Raw genomic sequence first — 19,554 nt, 5'->3', positions numbered from 1 at the left:
CCCCATGGGACCAAATCCACCATGAGCTCCAGGCTGTGTCTGTGGGTCCCAACCCCCACCATGGGACCAAATCCACCATGAGCTCCAGCCTGCGCCCGCCAATCCCCAGCCCCACGGCTCCCTCCGCTCCTACCCCCACCCATTGTCCCATGTCCCCAGCGCGGCGGGGGGGCCAGCGGGCGGGGCGTCCCCTCGGTCCTGACTGTACGCCCCGCCCGGGGGAGGAGGCGAAGGGGGTGAGCAGGAAGCCGGGCGGGCGGCCCCGTGCCTGTCACCGCCTGCGTCAGAGCCCGGAGTTTTCCACTGACGAAAAAGGGCAGCGCGGCGTCAGCCCCGGCAGCGGCAGAGCGGGAGCCGCCGCGCCAGGCACCGCCGGAGCCGAGACCTGCGGCAGGTACGGACGGGGACGGGGATGGGGGAGGCTCGGGCGCCGCCGTCCCGCACTGCGGCTGTCGGGGGTGCGGGTCGGAGCCAGCCTGGGGTCCGGCTCGGAGCCGGGGCGGCGCTTGCTCTTGGTAGAATATGGTTCGGAGCCGGGTCAGCGCTTGCCCATCCCAGGATCCGGTTCAGAGAGAGTGGGGTCGGTGCTTGGCCGTCCCGGTGTCCGCTTTAGAGCAGGTTCGGAGCCGGGTCGGCCGGTGTTTGCCCGTCCCGGGGTCCAGTTCGGAGCCGTTTCGGAGCTGGGTCGGTCATTGCCAGTCGTGGAGTCCATTTCAGAGCCGGGTTGGTGCTCGTCCGTCCCGGGGTCTGGTTCGCAGCGAGCCGGGGCGGTGCTTGCCCCTCGGGGGATCCGATTCGGAGCCGGGTCGGTGCTTGCCCGTTCCGAGTGTCCGTTTCGGAGCGGGGTCGGAGCTGGGTCAGCGCTTTGCCCGCCCCGGGGTCCCGTTCGAAGCCAGCCGGTTCGGCGCTTGCCCGTCCCGATGTCCGGTTCGGAGCTGGTTCGGCGCTTGCCCGTCTCGGTGTTCATTTCAGAGCCAGGTCGGAGCCGGTTCGGCGCTTGCCCGTCCCGGCGTCCGGTTCGGAGCCGGTTCGGAACCGGATCTGCGCTTTGCCCTTCGCGGGGTCTGGGTCAGATGCAGTCGGGTCTGTGCTTTGCCCGTCCCGGTGTCCGGTTCGAAGCCGGGTCTGCGCTTTGCCCGCCCCCGTGTCCAGTTCGAAGCCGGGTCTGCGCTTTGCCCGTCCCGGTGTCCGGTTCGAAGCCGGGTCTGCGCTTTGCCCGCCCCCGTGTCCGGTTCGAAGCTGCGCTTTGCCCGCCCCGGGGTCTGGTTCGAAGCCGGGTCTGCGCTTTGCCCGTCCCGTGTCCGGTTCGAAGCCGGCCGGACCTGCGCTTTGCCCGCCCCGGGGTCCGGTTCGAAGCCGGACCTGCGCTTTGCCCGCCCCGGGGTCCGGTTCGAAGCCGGACCTGCGCTTTGCCCGCCCCGGGGTCCGGTTCGAAGCCGGACCTGCGCTTTGTCCGCCCCGGGGTCCGGTTCGAAGCCGGCCGGACCTGCGCTTTGCCCGCCCCGGGGTCCGGCCGTGTTCCCCGCCTCCCGGGCCGGGCACGGCGCCGTCTGCCCGAGCTGCTGCCGCCGGGGCTGGGGCTGTCCCGGCGCGGGACCCCGATCCTCGAGGGGAGCTTCCCTGCTGTTCACTGTCGCCAGAAGCCCTTACACTTTACACTGATTTGGTGGAGCGCAGAGTTTTCCCTCTGTCAGTTAAGGCTCTGCTCCATCTTTTACGGCTGCGGTTCCAATTTTCTGATGTTGAAAGAAAGGCGGCGGAGGGAGCTTTGCCTGCTCGCTCTTCCCCAAATCCGCCCGGCTGGGGATGCTTTCCCGTCGCTACAGCAACACCTACCGACCGGCACACGGATGGACCGGTGGACAGGGAGCGGGTGTCCCCCTCTGCCGACTCCTGAAACAAAAAATCGGGGCTATTACTGCTTCTCTTCAATGAGAGGAAAATACCCCCCCCCCCAAAACACTAACACCCACCCCCCCTCGCAACCACCAAACTACTGAGTTTTCTCATTGTATATGTTTTTGTCAGACCCCACAGCATCCTCTGAAGTGTCTGTCACCTCTGAGTTACATAATGTCACCATAGGAAGAGGCTGACACGTAGGTGACATCCCTTTCCTAAAACAGCCTTGCCTTACTCACGTCTGTAATGACAGCGGTGGGATGGATAGAAACCCCTCAGGGCCGTTTACAAATCTCAAAGTCTTCTCATTCGTTACAGCGAACTTGTTGGCAATCATTATTCCATTATATATATATATATTTTTTTTTTCCATTTTTTCCTCTCTCTCTGCAGTTTGCAGATGAGGCCCATCAAGGTTGAGCGGGGGGGTATTTTTGGCATGGTGCGTTTGTTCTCCACGCGGAGAGACTCTGCAGCTCCTTTAATAATTCAGTGGAGGAAATGCGTGTGTATATATAGCAGGCAAGGTAATGCACAGCGTGTACCTACAGGAGGACAACTATGGAAACCTGGTGTGAATTATTCATGAGGTGTAATCAAATAGAGGATTTTCCTAGACAAAGCACACTTCGCTGTTTTCATATTTATTACAGCACAATCTGCGCCGAGTACATTCGAACCTTATTTCGTTTGGGTCATGTCGGATAACCTTTAATGTATTTGCTAATGTTTCTTATTTATCTTTCAAGCTGTCAGTGAGAAATAAGGGCTTAATACGAAAAATCTGAAAACCCTTTTTTCTTTGTAGACTTCAGAAAATTAGTAGATAGAGTAAGCGCTTCTGATGCTTTTCCCGGGAAAGGCGTTTTGCCTGTTCAGCCTCTGGCAGGAGAATAAACTCCTGGTGCTACAAACTGATTCATGCTCCTGCTCGGCGGCACGGGGTACTTTGGGTTTTGCTGTTGCATAGTAGGCAGAGGCTATTTTTAACCAGAGCAAGGTTATGAAACCTTAGACCCAGCTGGGTGAAAATAATCTGGTCTGAACTGGAAAGCACAGCTTGCATAGCTGGGAACATGCACGGGACCATCCCCTGGAGGATCCTGATGGGCTGATCCTGCTCACCTTGGCCCCAGTTAGCCCCAAATTTGGGAAGTGGTGTCATTGTGGAAGCTGTCACGGCAGTGCTGGGGAAACCACTTAAGTAAATACGCAAAGAATTAAAATAGTTAAATGAATGAGCAATGAAACAATGTTGATAGCGCAGTGATTATTAAGTAACCTAGAGGCGTTACTGGAATCACCACTGCTTGTTAGACATCAAATATCTGGAGTAAATAAACGGGAAGCTCAGCTCCACACCAATTTTTGGCGGTACTTGCACCGAGGTTGCCTGACCTGCAATAAACAGCAGCTTGCAAATAAACACCGACCCCAAAAACTCCCCCAGGTTTGCTCTGCCAGACATGTTTGGAGCCGTACCTGGCTAAAATATGCGGTGGTGTTTTTTAAACTAATATTTACTCCTGCTAGACCTGCACAGCCACTGTGGCTCTGGGGGAGGGAGCGGGAGCCACTCTGACTCATGGCTCAGCAGAGTTGTTAACTCGCTCCTGGTGCCTGACCCCTTGTCCTGGTGTGCCAGGAAGAGTCCACCTCGGCCTCCCAGGCTGCAGGCAGATTGCTGTGCTTGTAAACTCAGCAAACCAACTCCAAAAGTCACTGGAAAATAAATGCCTTTAGTGCATTGCACTGAAAATTGAGGGTTTTTTTTTCTGTTTTCACCCAAATGGCTTTGCAGAAGAAAGCTTGCTTTCAATAGCCTGTGCACAGATTTGGGATCCTTCCATTCTTTAGGATGTTTCATCAAGAGAAACCTCAACATTTAAAATATCGTTGCTCATAGGTGTTCTCCTGCAATATCCTGGTAGTTGTGCCACAAGCCAATGCAGCTGCAGGACTTGCTGGGAAAAGTTTTCTTTGCCTTCCTTGCACTGCAGTGTTCGTCTGCCCTGTGCAAAGCACTTATAAAGCCCCAAAAAATAACACTGAAACATCTCCGCATACTTGTGCGCAAAGCCACGATGCCCCTTTGTGCTTTTTCTTCTGAACAGACTCACTGGACACTGGTAGGGGTTTTAGTTACCTTCCTCTACACTTGGCTAAACAAATGCCAAACCTTCTTAAATCTAAATTACTCGAAATATTTACTGTTGAGACGTCGTCCAAGAGAAGGATAGTTAAAACATTAATTCCTTGCATTCCAGTGTATTAGGGCTTTACCCTGCAACTTGCTGGGCGCCAGAAATGGGACTTTGCAGATTCAATTCCCTTCCCCCCAATGAGACAGCCACCCCCACCCACTCCTCCCTGCCCCAACTTTAATGCTTTAAAAAAAAAAAAAAAAAAAAGAAAAAAAAGGAGGGAAGGAGGGAGAGAAAAAGAAAGGAATGCACATCTGGGCTAAATATTTGTTAGAAAGTATTCCCAGGGTAGTGGGAGTTCTGGTGCCAGAGAGGAATTCCTGCGGGTTTGATCCATTGCATTATGTACTTGTTCCAAAAGCTGTTTTCAGTAAAATAGATGAGTAAGAAGTCTTAGCCAAGAACAGAATGTCTTTTTTGGCAACTAAAAGGAAGATAGGATTATTTTATTTCAGGTTATGTAAAAAAAGGGGGGGGGGAAACGAAGGAGGAGAAGGTGGCAAAATCCTGGGCTCAGTGGTGCCTGAGGAGATTTGCAATAGCAAGCACAGATAAATGTATTCTTTTTTTCATGCTGCTGTGCACATTTTTGTGACTTCTATATAAGACATCAATGTGGATTTAAGATTACTTGCGGACTTACTGCAATTAAAATACCCTTACTGTGTCTGAATTGGCCTCTGGGTTTTTTTGGCTGAGCGGCCAGTGGTTTCGGCGACATGGCTTTCAAGGCAGCCTTCAAGTCGCTGGCGTGAATTCTGCTCCCAAGTGCCTGGGTGAGGAAGGGAGGAGAGGATTGTCTCTGCCTTGACGCCGAAAATCCTGCCTGGAGGATTTTTTGGGGATGGATTCAAGAAGAAACTGATGGGTGCAGCCCCACTACCTTGCCTATAGCTCCTGAGAAGGATTTGAAAGCTTGACCTGGAAAATATTGCAGCTGTTACAGGGGAAAATTAATGTGTTTTGGCTGGTGTGCAACAGGTTCACCCTCTTTTTCACATTAATTGAGAATCATGTTTGCATGACACCTACATTGCATTAACAAAACAATAAGTGTTTTGAATAAGACAGCATGCCAGAGGTTTTGGTTTTTTTCCATGCATTTGGTTTGTTCTCCTAGATGGGAGATGCACACACCTCCTTTCATGCTTCTGCCAGGCATGGCTTATCAGCAAGGTTAGCATTTGAAATAATAAAGTTGCACCAACTTATACACAGCTTGCCTTGGCTCTGGCTTGGTGTTTGTGTTGATTTGGTTAGCTTACTTGAGGAAAAGTTAGCTTTTTCTTGCCGTGTGGTTTTGGGGGAGGCAGTGCGACTCCTGATGGGCGCTGTTGGGTTTGCAGGTGACCTGAGCATCAAGGCCATGCCACTCTGCAAAATCATGATGTCCACCTCCTCTCTTCTCTGAGACCTGCAGACCAGGTAAATCCTGGTAGAAATGGATGCCACATGGTGGGGTTTTTTGGGACCAAAGCTGGGAGTTATCCCTGTTTCAGCAATATGACTTTGGCTGCACCACCACCCTCCAGTGGTGTTGGGCTGACGGTTAGACTTGATGATCTTAGAGGTCTTTTCCAACCTTAATGATTCCATGATAACATCACACCTCCAAGGGTATTTGTTGTTGGACATATATCCTACAGGCTTTTTGGGGAGCTGGTTTCTCCCTCCCTTGGCTAGACAATGCCGTCCTTCGCCAGCAACATCAGAGGTGTCTTTTGGAGCAGTGAGTGGTTGCTCTGCAACACAAACTGATGCTCTTTCAAGCCACATGTGGGATTTGCTTGCAAAGTTGTTCGCTGTTCTGGGTGTACAGTGGGTCAGCAGGGATGAGCTAATCTCCAGCTGCCACCCATGCTTTGATTCTGATCCCTGCCATGGATTTGGAGGGTTTCTTTGCTCCTGGTTGTTTCTTAAAGCAAAGGAGAGACAGAACAGCAGCACAGAAATAAAAATAATAAAAATAAAAGGTTTATAAATGCAGCCAGGTAGTTGGTTTTGGTGTCCTGGCTGCCTGCAAGCTTTGCTTTGCTGGGAAGTGGGCAGGAAAGGGGTTAATCCAGGTGTCAGGTAGGACATGTGCTGCTGGGGCTGGAGGGTGGCCAAACCCACCTTCTCCCCATCTGTTTTGGGTTAAGGCCAAAAAGCCAACAACCCTCTCAGTGGCAAAACCACCTGCAGCTCTGGAGCTGCTGAGAAGGAGGAGGGGTGGAGGGGACTGACTCTTCCCGGTCCTCAGCTTTAGGGGGTTGTGGGGGATGCACTGATTCCATAGGCACATGTTGCAGTGAATGATTAACTTCTTCAGGCTGAGGACTTGCTTCATCCAGGGATTTTTTTTACCTTTTAGGGGACTATTGTCTCCTGGGAAGCTATTGGTAAACATAATTAATGAGAGCTGGTGCAGGGCTTTGAAGGCACCACGTGTGCTCCCATCACACGATGTATTACGGTGCGGCACTGCCGAGATACAGAAAATCTCAGCTTTAGGAGGTTTTGAAGTTGATGTGGCTTCTATGCTGCCTGCTCAGGGCTCTCAGGAGGGTGAGTTTGGTCATTTTTTTTCTCTTTTTCAGAAACCTTAAATTAACTTCAGACATGCAAAAGAGGGTGTGAAAGTGCTACGGTTACAAAGAACAAATTTGGCTGGTTGGCGGAGTTTCAACTGGTGGGAGGGTATGGGGACTGGGTGTCTGGCACCCCTGTATCTGTGCTTTTACTGCCCAGGGCCATATGTGTCTGTCTAGGGATGCTTTAGGTTTTGTGTATTGCTATCCAGAATTAGCACCGAGGTGGCTGGTAGCATCCCACCTATCTCTCCTCTCCTCTCCCTTCCCTACTGGAGGGGAGTTTCTGGGCAAGTGCTGCATTCCTCCCACTGTGGCTGTGCCTTATAGCCTGCTGGGATGGGGTCAAAGTAAGTTGCTTCTCCGGTAGCAGCCTAGTTCTCAGCTTTGGGTATAGCTCACTGGCTTCTAAATAAGCTGGCAGTGACTTTTGCAGAAGCAGGGGCACCTGGTATGGTGTCGGCAGTGTTTAAAAGGAGAAACAGTCCATCTTCTATGCAAGAGCATCCCAGGTTAGGTGGGCTCTGATATCCATTAGCCGATTGTAGCCAAAATGTAGCTCTTGGGCACTTTCATAAAGCGAAAACCCCACCAACTTTATAAAAGCAAAGGTTAAAAGATGCAACGAAGAATTTTTTTGTGTTTTTTTTTCTTTCTTTAAGATGAGAAGGAGAAAGGCATGTAGGAAATTTAGGAGTCTGGGCAAGTACAAAGCTCCTTTGTTTTTAATTAGCTGCCTTGTTTTTAATTGCTACTATGCTTGATACATAACCCAGCCTAAACAAGAATAGCTTATTGAATGGAGGACTGACTATGAAAGGCACCGTGAGGAGAAGGGCTGTTCTTCACAGTTGATATATTTGTATTTCAGTGCTTCATTTAATAAGTCTGTTTCCCCAGGGGGCTGTAGCAAGTAAATCATGCCAACAGATTGTTCTCTGCAAACTGGCTTATTTTTGTAATTAGCAAGACGTTAAAGCTGTAACTGCATAGAAAGCGATCTGGGTAAGGAGTTAACATAAAAGAATTAGTAAGCAAAATGTAATACTTATTGTTTGATAACATTTGTGTTGATTGAATTGGTTTCCGGACAGTTTGTTGTCTGCAATAGTTGGTTTTTCTGCAGCATCGTGAAATGAGAGAGAAATTCAGCAGGTGTGCACAGCAAGGGTAGTGAAGTGTGGAGTTTGGGGATAAAGCGCATTTTGGGAACCCTACCTGCATGTCCAGGTGGACCTGGTGGAAAAGTCTTGCTGAGGGTTAAAGCCATCTTGCTTGTCACCAGAAACTGCCAATGTTTCCCTTGCTTTATATTGCTTTTCTCCTTTGTTTTCCAGTTATATGAAAATTACTGCATCACCATGAGTGGGGTGTTGAAAAGAAAGTACGAAGAGGTGGGCGATGACAGCACCTACTGTTCCTCCTCCTCCTGCTCCCCCCTCTCCTCTTCAGCATCCTCGGGCTGGGAGTCGGATGAAGAGAACTCCCGTGGAGAACCCAAGCCTAGTTCTGCTTTAACGCCTAGCTTCACCCGTGAGTATCTCTGGCAGTGTCTTTCCTGGGATCTCACATGCCCACGTGTGGGTTTTTTTGTAGTGTAGTGGTGCATAGTCACCTCTGTTCAGGGTCTGAGTGGTCACCTCTGTCTGTATAAAGGCTGCCTCTGAAGCACACCTTGGAAGCTGCTGTGAGACCAGCTCCCTGTCATTATACCAATTTATCTTGGTTTTATAATCAGCCACCATCCTCAAAGTAGTCTTTCTCAGCCCTTCCTCCCAGCATTTATCATTCCTTTATAATGTTTTTGCTAAATCCAGATTTCCAGGAACAGAAACCCAAGGACCTGCATGGGCAGAGACATGTAGGTGCCTCCAAGTCAGTGCTGTAGGACCATCTCACCTTGAGGCAACAACTAAACAGACAAAGACCTGTAACACTGTTTTTCAAAAATGATTAACCAGTAGCGTAATTACCATTTCAGAACCCGTTTCCTACGTAAGTTGGTACTTTGCCAAATAACATGACATGTTTGACATTGCCTCTGCTGTTAATACAGATAAATGCCTAGTTTGTTTTCCCAGCAAGATCAGTTCTGAGAGCTTTTAGGAAAACGCACAGAAGACAAGGTTGTAAAATCCTTTATCTGCCCTGTGAAGGGAAAAAATGTAAAATACAATAGGGAAACATCTCCATGGAGGAGAAACAGTCCAACCTAGTAAATTATACTGGACACCCACTGTATATAGCAGTTAAGGTCCACTTAGCAGACATACACAAACACACAGTGGTCTGAAAAGGCTTTAGAAGTCTTGTAATAATAGCGAGTCTCATTCTTGCTTGTCTTCCCAGGTTTTGTGACAAAACAATGAACTTTTTGTATTCTCTGGCTCAATTGGAAAAGGGTCAGGAATGGGAAAACAATTTCAGAGGTGGGGGGTATGGGGAGGGAGAAGCAAATGCCAAAGTACAGCATCTCAGCCGATAGATGGTCTCAGTGGTTAACTCTCCCTTTTGATAAAGAGCTAATGTTTTAGAAGATTGAGTCAAGGTTATTATGAAAATGCAACGCACAGTGTAAAGATACCATCAAAGCGACTGCAGAGCCCAGTGTGAAACCCTCAGCTATTTAGCAGAAGCTGCTGACACAGCTGGGTGAACACCTATTTTTTTCTCATGTGAAACTGAAATGCTATATTTTGGCAAGCGAGACATATGAAACCTGGGTGCAGCTAACTGTCCGGTCTTGTGCTTTCCCAGCCTTGGGGCCAGCCAAACCAGCTGAGCCCCTTGGGTTTTCGGCAGTCGTTTCAGTTGGCTTCCAGCAGTAGGGCTGCTGGTGACTCTGCCATCCAAAGAGTGGGGCTCGAATTCCAGCTCTGCTGGAGTCACCCATCCTTTCTGGGTTATTTTTATCTCATATTCTCTGTGGTGGCAACAGAGACATCCACACACCAGCAGAGAATGGGATCAAACATCCCCAACACCAAATCTGTGTGTGGCTCACTCTCATTCCTGACATGCTAATGCAGCAGAAAAAGCAGCTCTGTAACCCAGTACCACTGCATTTTGCTTGGGTTTCTGTGGCCAGTTACATTAGTGGAAACTCATTGACTCTGAAACTGTCCTGGCTAATTAGTCCACCTCCGTTTGCTGCGCGTGCATGTGCAAATGTGCAGAACCAGTTATCTCTGGAGAGGCCCCGCTTTAAATGGTGTGTGGCATGTTTCAGCAGTTTAAGATAAACCAGAGTCATGTATTGCCATGTTTACCGTGAGATCACCTGCATAAAGATTAACATCTCTGCAGCTGCTTTCAAATGAGTCTCTTGAGAATAAACTATAGATTCATAGTTCCTCCCAGTGGATGGTGAAAGGAAGTACCAGAAAAACAGCCGTTTTGGCTATTTTCTGCCCTGCCACAAAAACTGGAGCCATGGAGCACTGGAGTGTTGGTGCTCCAGCGTACTCAGAATGACCTGTGAGCCCCTGAATGTGGCCAGGGTGCTTGGGTTTAGAGCAAGACAGACATGTAGGATGGCTTGTTGCTTGTTCGTTATGCTCTGCTACACATGAAGAATACACGAATGTATGTTTCCTGGAGGAAGTCAAGCAGGAAGGAGAAGCAGCAGCTGTTTCTTTGGGTGAATCTGATCAGCGACTTGGATGCATCAGGGCTTGGCATAGTTTTCTTTCCCTCATCCTCATCCCACCTTTGAAGCATCAGATCCTAAAACACCAGAAGCCATCAAGTGATGTTGTAACCTTGTCCCATCATGTCCCTGTTGAGGGAGTATTTGCAGGTCCTGCTTGTTTGTAATATTTACAACCTGTTTGTAATATTTCTGTTCCATTTACTGAATGACAGTACTGACTTTGTGCTTTTTTCTCCCCAATTTTTAGCCACGTCTATCCTGAAGAAATCCAAGCGACTAAAGAAGAACAATGTGGAGTTTGACCGGGTCACTGTGTTTTACTTCCCACGCTGCCAGGGGTTCACAAGCGTGCCTAGTCGTGGGGGCTGTACCCTAGGGATGGTGAGCAAACACAGCTCCTCCCGACAGTTCACACTAGCAGAGTTTTCAAAGGAGCAGGAAAACGTTCGTCGGGAGAAACTTGAAGAGAAATTAAAAGAGGAGAAGTTGGAAGCATTGAAATGGAAGGTGAGTAGGTAGGAGTGTGGGGCTGGGTTGGTGAGTAGTGGGTGCATGTCGTTAGTCAATACCTATTTTTCAGTTGGAGCCTCTATGATATCTGGGGTCATCAATCCTTTCCCCTGTTTGAGTCTCCAAAAAACACAGCCTCCAGGGTGGGATTTTCAGCTCAGTTCTCCACCTTTGAGAAGTGGTGGAAAAGTCTCTGAACTCCACATGTCAGGTCTGCAGGACTTGGGGGCTCTGACATAGATTTTGGTCCTGGGGTTGGCCAGCACAGGCAGCAAATCTTTCCTTTCTTATTTCTCCTGACCTGTGGGTGCTGATGGCTCTGTGTTCTCAATAGGTTCCTAATACATTGATCATTTTTTGCCCTTAGCTAACCATGAATGGAACGAAGGAGTCAGAGGAGGCCAACCAGCTCACCATTGATGACATCTCTGACGATGACATTGATGTCAGTAACATGGACCTGGAAGATGGCTTCTTCCTCCAGCCCTACCCTGCCAAGAAGAGACGTGCACTGCTGAAAGCTGTGGGAGTGAAGAAGATTGACAAGGAGGAGAAGCGGGAGCTGCACAACATCCGCTTGTCCCGGGAAGACTGTGGCTGTGACTGCCGGGAGGTCTGTGACCCAGAGACCTGCAGCTGCAGCTTGGCAGGCATTAAATGTCAGGTACTGCCCTCGCTTCTTGGCACAGGGGAAACACCGTGGCTCCAGCTGATGTGTACGTTAAAGCAGGCGGGGGCTTTAGAGCAAGCAGAACAGTGTTAGGGCAGCTTTTAAAATGCATCTCTTCCCACATGTGCTTGGAGCAAAGCAGACGAGAAAAGCTCTTGAGAGATGCTCCCCAGGCTGTGAGGCAGACACTGCTTAAAAGCATCCGCTTCCCAAATCACACGTTGCAGCTGTGGGGATGTGCCCAAGCCTGCAGTGTGAATGCACTCACCACATCTGTCCCCATGAGACCCATGCCTGCTTGGTCTCCTAGTGGAGAAGGGCCACGTGGGAATGTCTTGGCAAATGAAAGCTTCTTGCTCCTCACGCAAGGCTGCCATTTCTCTTCCTCCCTCTGGTTTTATTTTTTTTTTCCTCTTGGTGTGTATCACAACTTCCAGCACGCTCAGGCGAACGTGGGAGTGTCAGCTCAGCGTCAGCCCAGAGCTTGCTTTGTGGACCACCTGCAAAGTAGTATAATCCCTGTATATTCAATTAGATTATTATATCTTTCATTTCGTTTTTATGGGTGCCTGCCCAGCTGTGTCTGGGGAGCCATATTCCCTATTCAAGGTGCCGCTTGCTCCCTCCATGCTGCAGTTACAGGCTGAGGGTGGTGTAAGGGGAGTGTGCGCAGGCAGGTGGGTGCACAGGCAGATGGGTGCTCCATGTGTGTGACACAGCCCCCCTCTAGTGGGGACATAAAGGTGACGCAGATGTCTGTTGAGCAAATTGTCCTTTTGAGGGGCTGGAGCTCATGATACGGATTAGATATTAAATATCATGGTGCAATATATATAAAAACTCATGTTTGCTCCCTTATGTCTCCTTTTGGAGTGTTATATTTTGCTTTTTTGGAACGTTTTGACTTTCTTCATTAGTACTGAAATCCAATATTTCTATGACAACCCTTCAAAAGAGCAAGGTGTCTTTTATTATTATTATTATAATAAACCCCTCAGTTGTTACTTGGTTTCTCAGGGTGAGTGAGTCATGGACAGTTTTGATTTTGTGCCACTGGGTTTGGTCCTGACCCTCCACCTCTGCTTTTCCCTTTGCCAGATGGATCACACCTCCTTCCCCTGTGGCTGCACCAAGGATGGCTGTGGCAACACTGAGGGCAGGATCGAGTTCAACCAGGCCCGGGTGCAGACCCACTTCATCCACACCATAATGAAGCTGGAGCTGGAGAAGCAGCAGCAAAACAGCGAGAAGGCAGCAGAAGCTGAGCTCCCTTTTCGGGAGCGGCTCCCACCCTTGGGATGTACAACGGGGAAGGGTTCTTTGGAGGAACATGCTGTGCCACTGGCACCTGCCTTCCAATTCAGCCCCGACCTGGAGGCCCTAGGGGAGAACAGCTGCAGCAGTGACATGACGGACTCCTCCATCTCTTCCCACCCCAGCGAGGACCTAGAGGAGCCCTATGAGAGCCTCCCCTCCGACAAGTCCCAGTCAGATGTGGATGATGATGGTTTGGCACGCATCCTCCACTTCAATGACTCAGATGCTGAGGAAGAGAGTGGTCATGGCCAGGATGACCTGAGCTGCTTTCACTCCACTGACTTCTTCATTGAGGACCATGGCAGTGAGGCCAAGCCTGTCCCTGGACACTTGCCTCACCTCTCAGAGTGCCTGGATGAGAATGCCAACCAGGATGGTGGAGGTTTGCTGGAAGATGCTGCCCACACGCGGTGCGATGGTCTGTCCTGCTGCGCCTTGTCCCCAGCTGAGCCCTGCTCCAAGAGCTACGCTGACCTCAGCCTTTCCTCTGACTCCTTGGATTTCTTCCAGTCCTTCTCAGACTATAACTTGGGACCTCTTTACAACTCCTTAAAGGAGTATGAGAACCTCGATAACTTCTCAGCGCTACAGTTTCAGTTGCCTAATTTCCCTGGCTTCCCGCAAGCTGGAGATCAGGGCTCCTGTTTCTTGGAGTCCCTCATCGGTTTGTCTGAATCCGTCCCCGAAACCCCAGCCCCTTTCACAGACAATCAACTTTTGGAGGATGCCATTAAATCATCACTGATGGAGACGGTGAAAGTGTGAAACATCTGTGTGAACTGTCACTTAAAGGAAAATAGAAGAACAGTTTGACAGGCAAACTTTCACCAAAAGAATGATGCGCTACTCACAAATAAGGAGGATAAAACAAAGAAAAGAAGACTTTCTAAGCAGACAAACTATTTTTGGTCTTTATAGAATGTGGACCTTTTGAAATACTGCACCTACAATCAGTTCTCTCGCTGTTTGTGCAAAAATTTCTAAACTTTCATGGTGGGGTGGGAAGGGGAGGGAGGGGAAAAGACTTTCATGTATGAATTTCCTTGTGCTTTGTATGAAAAGACCTGTTGAGAAATACTCCTCGCTACCATTGCCAGTCGTACACGCAGCCCCTTCTAGAAACGTTTCAGCATTGCAGGAACTTTTTAAGACAACTTTTTGAAGCTCTATTTATTGTGAAGATTTGTGGTTTGCGTAAGAGTAGCCCAGCACACTCTTACGTTTAAATCCGACAAGGTTTACAGAAGAGATCCATACACTATATACATAATCATTCTTCATCTATTTATTGCGAATTCCAGAATTTAACTAGCCACCGAAGCTTGAACTAGCATGGAACCTTATTTAAATTGGTAATACCTCAGATGTATTATGTGTACAATCATATTTTTTTTGCATAATATATCTGTATTTATTTATTTTCTACCTATAGAACGTGAATAGCACTGTGGTTTATCAATGACCTGGAAGGGCAGTAAGGTCTTCTGCAGCACCCATCCCAAAGACAGCCTGAGTTTTTCTGAGTCTGAAAGGTGTTGGCTAATTGGTCTTCACTTTGCATTTCTAAAAGAGCTGAGTGGAAGTGGGTGGGAAGGGAGGCATGAGGGGAAATGCTGGTGCAAAATCCTTTGGTTACTATCAGCCCTCTGGTAAGACATGATGATGGTGTCTGGTATTTAGAGTACTGCTAGGGAAGGGAAAACAAGCAAAGCTCTCAACTGTTCAATAAATAACATGAACTAGCTCTATTTAAACAGATAAAAACCCTCAAACCCTTATCATAAATTATTTTATAATTTATTTAATTTCCTAAGGATTTGGCCATGAGATCTTTCACAATCAATTTATGGTGCCTGAATTATGCAGGGGAACTATTAGCAGCGGTGGGGGGTGTAATGAGAAGGACATTTACAGCCCTGAGGGAGCTTTGGGAGCCAAGAGCAGCAACACTGTGCTTACGCTGCTCAGCAGATGCTCCTTGGGACTCCCCAGGATATCTCAGCTCCAGAATCCAGTGTGTCAGGCTGTTTATACTATTTTTTTTTTTTTTAAATATTGGTAAATCAGGTTATATGGATGGATATGAAGGTTTTTGGGTTATTTATCCTTTGAGTACAGTTTTAGAGGGAAGGAAAAAATGACAACTGAAAACAAAGCTGAAAAACTTGAAGGCTTTTGTTGTTTTTTAAATGAGAGAAATTGTGTTTAGGAAGGATATCGGGGGCCCTCTTGGCCTTTTGCTGTTCAAATCAGTCTGAGAACATGACACTATTTGGTCACCATATGTAACTGGACATAAAATCTGTACATCAGTGATACACTAAGTGCCTATGCCAGCAGTATGGGGAAAAAAAAAAAAGACTTTAAAACCTACCAGCTTTATATCCCCTTGGAAAATGTGAGACTGATGATGAGAGTGATTCCTGGCATTATCGGCACCAGGGCCAAGCAGAAACTCTGGCATCCCAGCCCTGCCGCCCTGGGAGCCAGGTGCTGGTGGGAACTCCGTCGGGGTGAAGAGACGCACAGGGAGAAAAATACCCAGAATCTGTATTTGAGGATTTCCCCATTGGCTGAACTGCCTATATCCCCAAGAACAGGGATGATGCTCTTTAGTATCTGTTTTTCCACAGGCGCCTCATGCAAACCTGCCAGCAATTCAGGAAACTTCTGGCATATAAATATGGCAAAAGCTGGGTTGTTTTTTTGTTTGTTTTAATCATTATTATTATTATTACTATTTAATTGTACATCTTCTCTGGTATTGAGCCGCTCATCTTGGAAGCGGAGCTGTCCTGCCGTGGCTGTGACGGGTGCTCGCTCCATGCTCACCCATCCTCTGGCAAAGCATCATCCTGGGGTCCTCCTCGCTGGGCAGGAGGGCAACTGTAGGAATACTACTGGCAGATGGAGGATTTCCTGGAGATATATATATATATAATTATTATTATTTTTGTTGTCGTCATGGTTTCTTTAGACCGAAAAATCCCTTTCGGTTATCTCCCAGGTGGTAGTTTCTATCCGTCAGACTGCATCAAAAATACTGACAGTTGAAAGTCTGGTACCGTTCTGTATTTATTGGCACTAATATATTTTATAACATTCCTTTGTTTCTCTGCATATATATATTTATATATATAAAATATATACATATATTTTATATATATACACACACTTTTTAAAAAGATGAATGATGAGGATAGACTCCTGCCTTCGTGGATTTTTTTCTATAATTTATTCTTTTTATTTGTGTTGGTGCCAAAAAAAAAATTTTTTTTTCTTTTTTTTTTTCCTCCCCCCCAGGGCACTGAATTGTAAATATATATTTTTTTTTTTTCTCTGTATCTGTGTAAAAAGTTGCCTGTTAAACAGTTTATAAACTGGGTATTTATTGACACAATCTGTAATTATCTAATGTATTGATTGAAACGCCTTGGTTTCAACATAGCTTTATTTTAGCTTTCTTTGTGTATATATTGTGATTACGTTGCTTAAAGGTACAAGTTTAAAAATATGCTTTATTTTTACCTTATCCATTTGCATTTGTTTATAAAAAAGCGTATTTGTCTACAGCTGCTGTCTCTCATTTCATCAAAGCAATATGAAGAAATTTCCATTACACTTTCAATAAAAGAATTTTGTTTGAATATGTCAGTGTCTTCACTCTCTTTGGCTCAAAAATTTGGATGATGGATGTGTACACTGCATTGTGTCCAAGTTATCCTCTTTTTGTTTGTGTGTTTGGCTTTTTTGGCCCCTTTTTGAAGCTAATATGTGCCCTGACGTTTCCACTCAAGAGACGAGATAGGAGCATCCTATCAGGGCAGGAGCAGCCCTTGTCCCAGCCTGGTGTCCTCCAAGAAGCTTCTCCTGAGCTCAGGGACCCCCATTGCTTTTCTCAACCCCTCTTCCCTTAGCTGGAAGAGCATCCCCATCTCTTTGCCTTGGGGAAAGGCACGGGGCAGGACTGGGAGGCTGAGAACCAGCATGGGGCCAGTCCCATAGTGAAAAACAACCCAGAGAGTTGGTCTCTGGAGTTAAGGGAGGAGGCATGGAGCTGCGGCAGCTCTTCCATCCATATGGAGTCCCCTTCCATGCGTAGCAGCTTGACACACAGAGGGGGAGGGCACTTCCCAGGCAGCCTCCCAGGTGTCCCCAGGTCCATCACAGCCTCAGTATCACCTCAATGCTGAAATGTAGCAGGGAACACTACCAAAGCCCTGGAAATTCAGATGGGAGAAGCTCTTGGGGCAGCTGGAGATGCGTGAGGCATGCCCCAAAGTCTCTCTGGCTTCATCCAAAGATGAGTTTCCTCACAGAGAGGTGTCCAGTGCCGGTCTCTGCTTTCAAATTTTGAGCTGAAATAGCAAATTTTGACCAGGAGAGAGTCTGAGCTGACAAGAGCAGTTTCTCCAAGTGCTGGGACTAGACGGGACCTTTTTGGTGATTTGCTTAAGCTAATTTGAGTGTAAAAATGTAATGCAACCTCTTTTTTTGCAGATCAAGATCCATGCCCAGAGGGCATCTCCCGAGGCTCCTAAGGTGGCTCCAGCTGCTCAGCCATGCTGTTAAAATGTCCCCGGTACATCGTCTTGTGGTAGCATGTGACAGTTGTCCTGTTCAAGTTGCTTCCTGCTCCACTTGTGTCACAAAGTGTCTTTTTTTTTCCCCCCAAAAAGAGGTAAAATTCAGCACATGGGTGTCTGGCTGCATTGTTTCCCAAACTTGCCCAGCTTGTGGATGGTAGCTGTACCTCTCCATAGGATGATGGTATCCTCCATTGCCAAGGACCATATAGAAGAAATGTGGGGAAACCCTTGGAAAACCCTAGAGATCCTTTGCTTTGCAGGCCACAAACTATTTCTCATTGTCCCATGACACCCAGGGTCCTGTAAGGATGCAGCCAAAAGAAGTATCACCACAACACTGCACCCCAGGGTAAAAGGAGACAAAACATGCAACAAAAAAAGGTCCTAGCAACAGCGGGGAAATAAGAAGAGGGTGAAGACACGAATCAGCCTATGATGCAAAGTAAAAGCTGAATATATCCCAGAAATCTGGATGAGAAAATGCTCACCTATCCCATGGGCTTGTGTCTGGCAGCACAGGCATAAACCATAACCAACAATATCAACTTAAAAGCAAGGGAAACTGGCCCAAGAATCCTGTTGTCTAGTTTTCAACTGGGAATCCATTTAAAAAGGTTGCCATCTGCCCCCAGAGCAGAGAAGTTCCAACTGAATAAATTATTTGTTACAAATTATTTGTTGGGCTGTAAAAGCAGCAATACTGAAAAGAGGCCCTCTTAAAAATTTTATACTGATTTATTTTATGGAGTTCATGCCTATAATTCCCTCTTACACTAATTATTCTCTGACTGGGAGGAGCAGAGCCCACAGTGCCACACTTGTGGGTCTTTGGCTGAAGTTATGACATTGTGCCATGCCTTGGCAAAGGGCATCGCAGCTGGGGGACCCTCCAACCTCTGCAAGGGACAGAGCTGAAACAGCCCTGAGGTGCTGCATCCCATCAACTAGCCACTGTTGTGAGCATCCTCAGTCCTGGCATCTTTGCAGGGAAGGAGCTGAGTTTATCACAGCCTCTTTGTGCCAAGAGGAATTCACATTTGCTTTGAAGAGACCTGGAGGAGCTTCCCTGGCTGGCTGGGGATCGCTCCTCTGCAAGGTGTTGACATCAAAGCCATAGCAACTCCACTTTTATAGGACTACATCTTAAAAGGGGTGAAACTAGGTGCAACCCTCAATTTGCTCCTGGGCTGTGGTAGAGTTGAGGCAGCTGATTTTTCTGCATGCACAGAGATGGATGTGCCCCAACCTGGTGACACAGAGCTAGGACTCACGCCTGGTTTGACAGCGGGCGGTGGCACTCCTTCCATCTCTGGGAATCCGTGATTCATTGACCCCAATTAAGCTTGCCTGTGCACTCCCCATCCTGCTTAGGTCTCTATCGTCCCCTTAATTTTCATTTATTTTCTTTTTTCCCCCTCCATACAGCCACTCCGTATGCCTTGCTTGTAACACCCAGAGGCACAGAATTACTCATCGCCCACTTTCGTTTCATTTTTAGATGCCTACAAGAACTGAACCGTGCATGTAGCCACCAGACTAGAAAGCATTTCTCCTCGGGTGGCGGAGCAGTCTCCGGAAATGGAATGAGTCATTTGGCAACCCACGGCCCATGGGGATGGGGACGGGCTGCGACGTGAGACTTGACTCCTCCAGACCTGGCACCATACAGGAATGAGACACCTGAGGACTTTTCTCAGCAGGTACAGCTATAAAATGACGGGTAGGATGGACTTTATCTCTGTCAGGGAAAAAAAAAAAACAACTCGGGAGCTCCAGGGCAAGGTGAGGGCAGGGGTGTTGGCTGTGCAGCACTGGGGGTATTCCTGCACGCAAAGGGCTTGTGTCTGTTTAGGAGACAGGGGCATTTGGAAATAAAAAAAAAAGTACCTTTTCTTATTGCTTGTCTGGGAGGCAGAAGAAAAAGTCAGGTTTGTAGAGCATGGCCAAGCAGCACGACACTGCAGAGGATAAGGTTGTCCCAGTCTTTCTACAAAGGTAACAAAAGCATCCCAGGTGATGGCCTCTGCATCCTTGCTGGCTTCAAGACCTCTGTCACTCTAACAAGCACTTTCTCTGTCCATGCATATGCATTTTCCATGGAAATGAGCAGATGTTTGCAGGCATTGAGGTTTTGACTCAG

General features: G+C 47.9%; 1 protein-coding gene across 1 annotated transcript; it reads left to right on the top strand.

Annotated features, from left to right (window-relative positions):
• The first annotated feature begins 249 nt into the window (after window positions 1-249).
• On the top strand, window positions 250-16,445 carry CSRNP1 (cysteine and serine rich nuclear protein 1). Its single transcript, XM_054059556.1, has 5 exons — window positions 250-394; window positions 8,014-8,209; window positions 10,576-10,835; window positions 11,206-11,502; window positions 12,607-16,445. The coding sequence occupies exons 2-5, from the start codon at window positions 8,038-8,040 to the stop codon at window positions 13,588-13,590; spliced, it is 1,713 nt and encodes a 570-aa protein (XP_053915531.1). The 5' UTR covers window positions 250-394; window positions 8,014-8,037; the 3' UTR covers window positions 13,591-16,445.
• Window positions 16,446-19,554: the final 3,109 nt, after the last annotated feature.

This window comes from Cuculus canorus, chromosome 2 (genome assembly GCF_017976375.1).
Source record: "Cuculus canorus isolate bCucCan1 chromosome 2, bCucCan1.pri, whole genome shotgun sequence".
In the NCBI taxonomy this organism is placed as follows: Eukaryota; Metazoa; Chordata; class Aves; order Cuculiformes; family Cuculidae; genus Cuculus; species Cuculus canorus.
This window is presented reverse-complemented; position numbering and strand designations above follow the sequence as displayed.

Coding starts and splice junctions, on each gene's coding strand:
- CSRNP1 (XM_054059556.1), top strand. CDS start 8,038: ATGAGTGGGGTGTTGAAAAGAAAGTACGAAGAGGTGGGCGATGACAGC. Junction 8,210..10,575: donor TTTAACGCCTAGCTTCACCC/GTGAGTATCTCT, acceptor CCCAATTTTTAG/CCACGTCTATCCTGAAGAAA. Junction 10,836..11,205: donor TGGAAGCATTGAAATGGAAG/GTGAGTAGGTAG, acceptor TTTTGCCCTTAG/CTAACCATGAATGGAACGAA.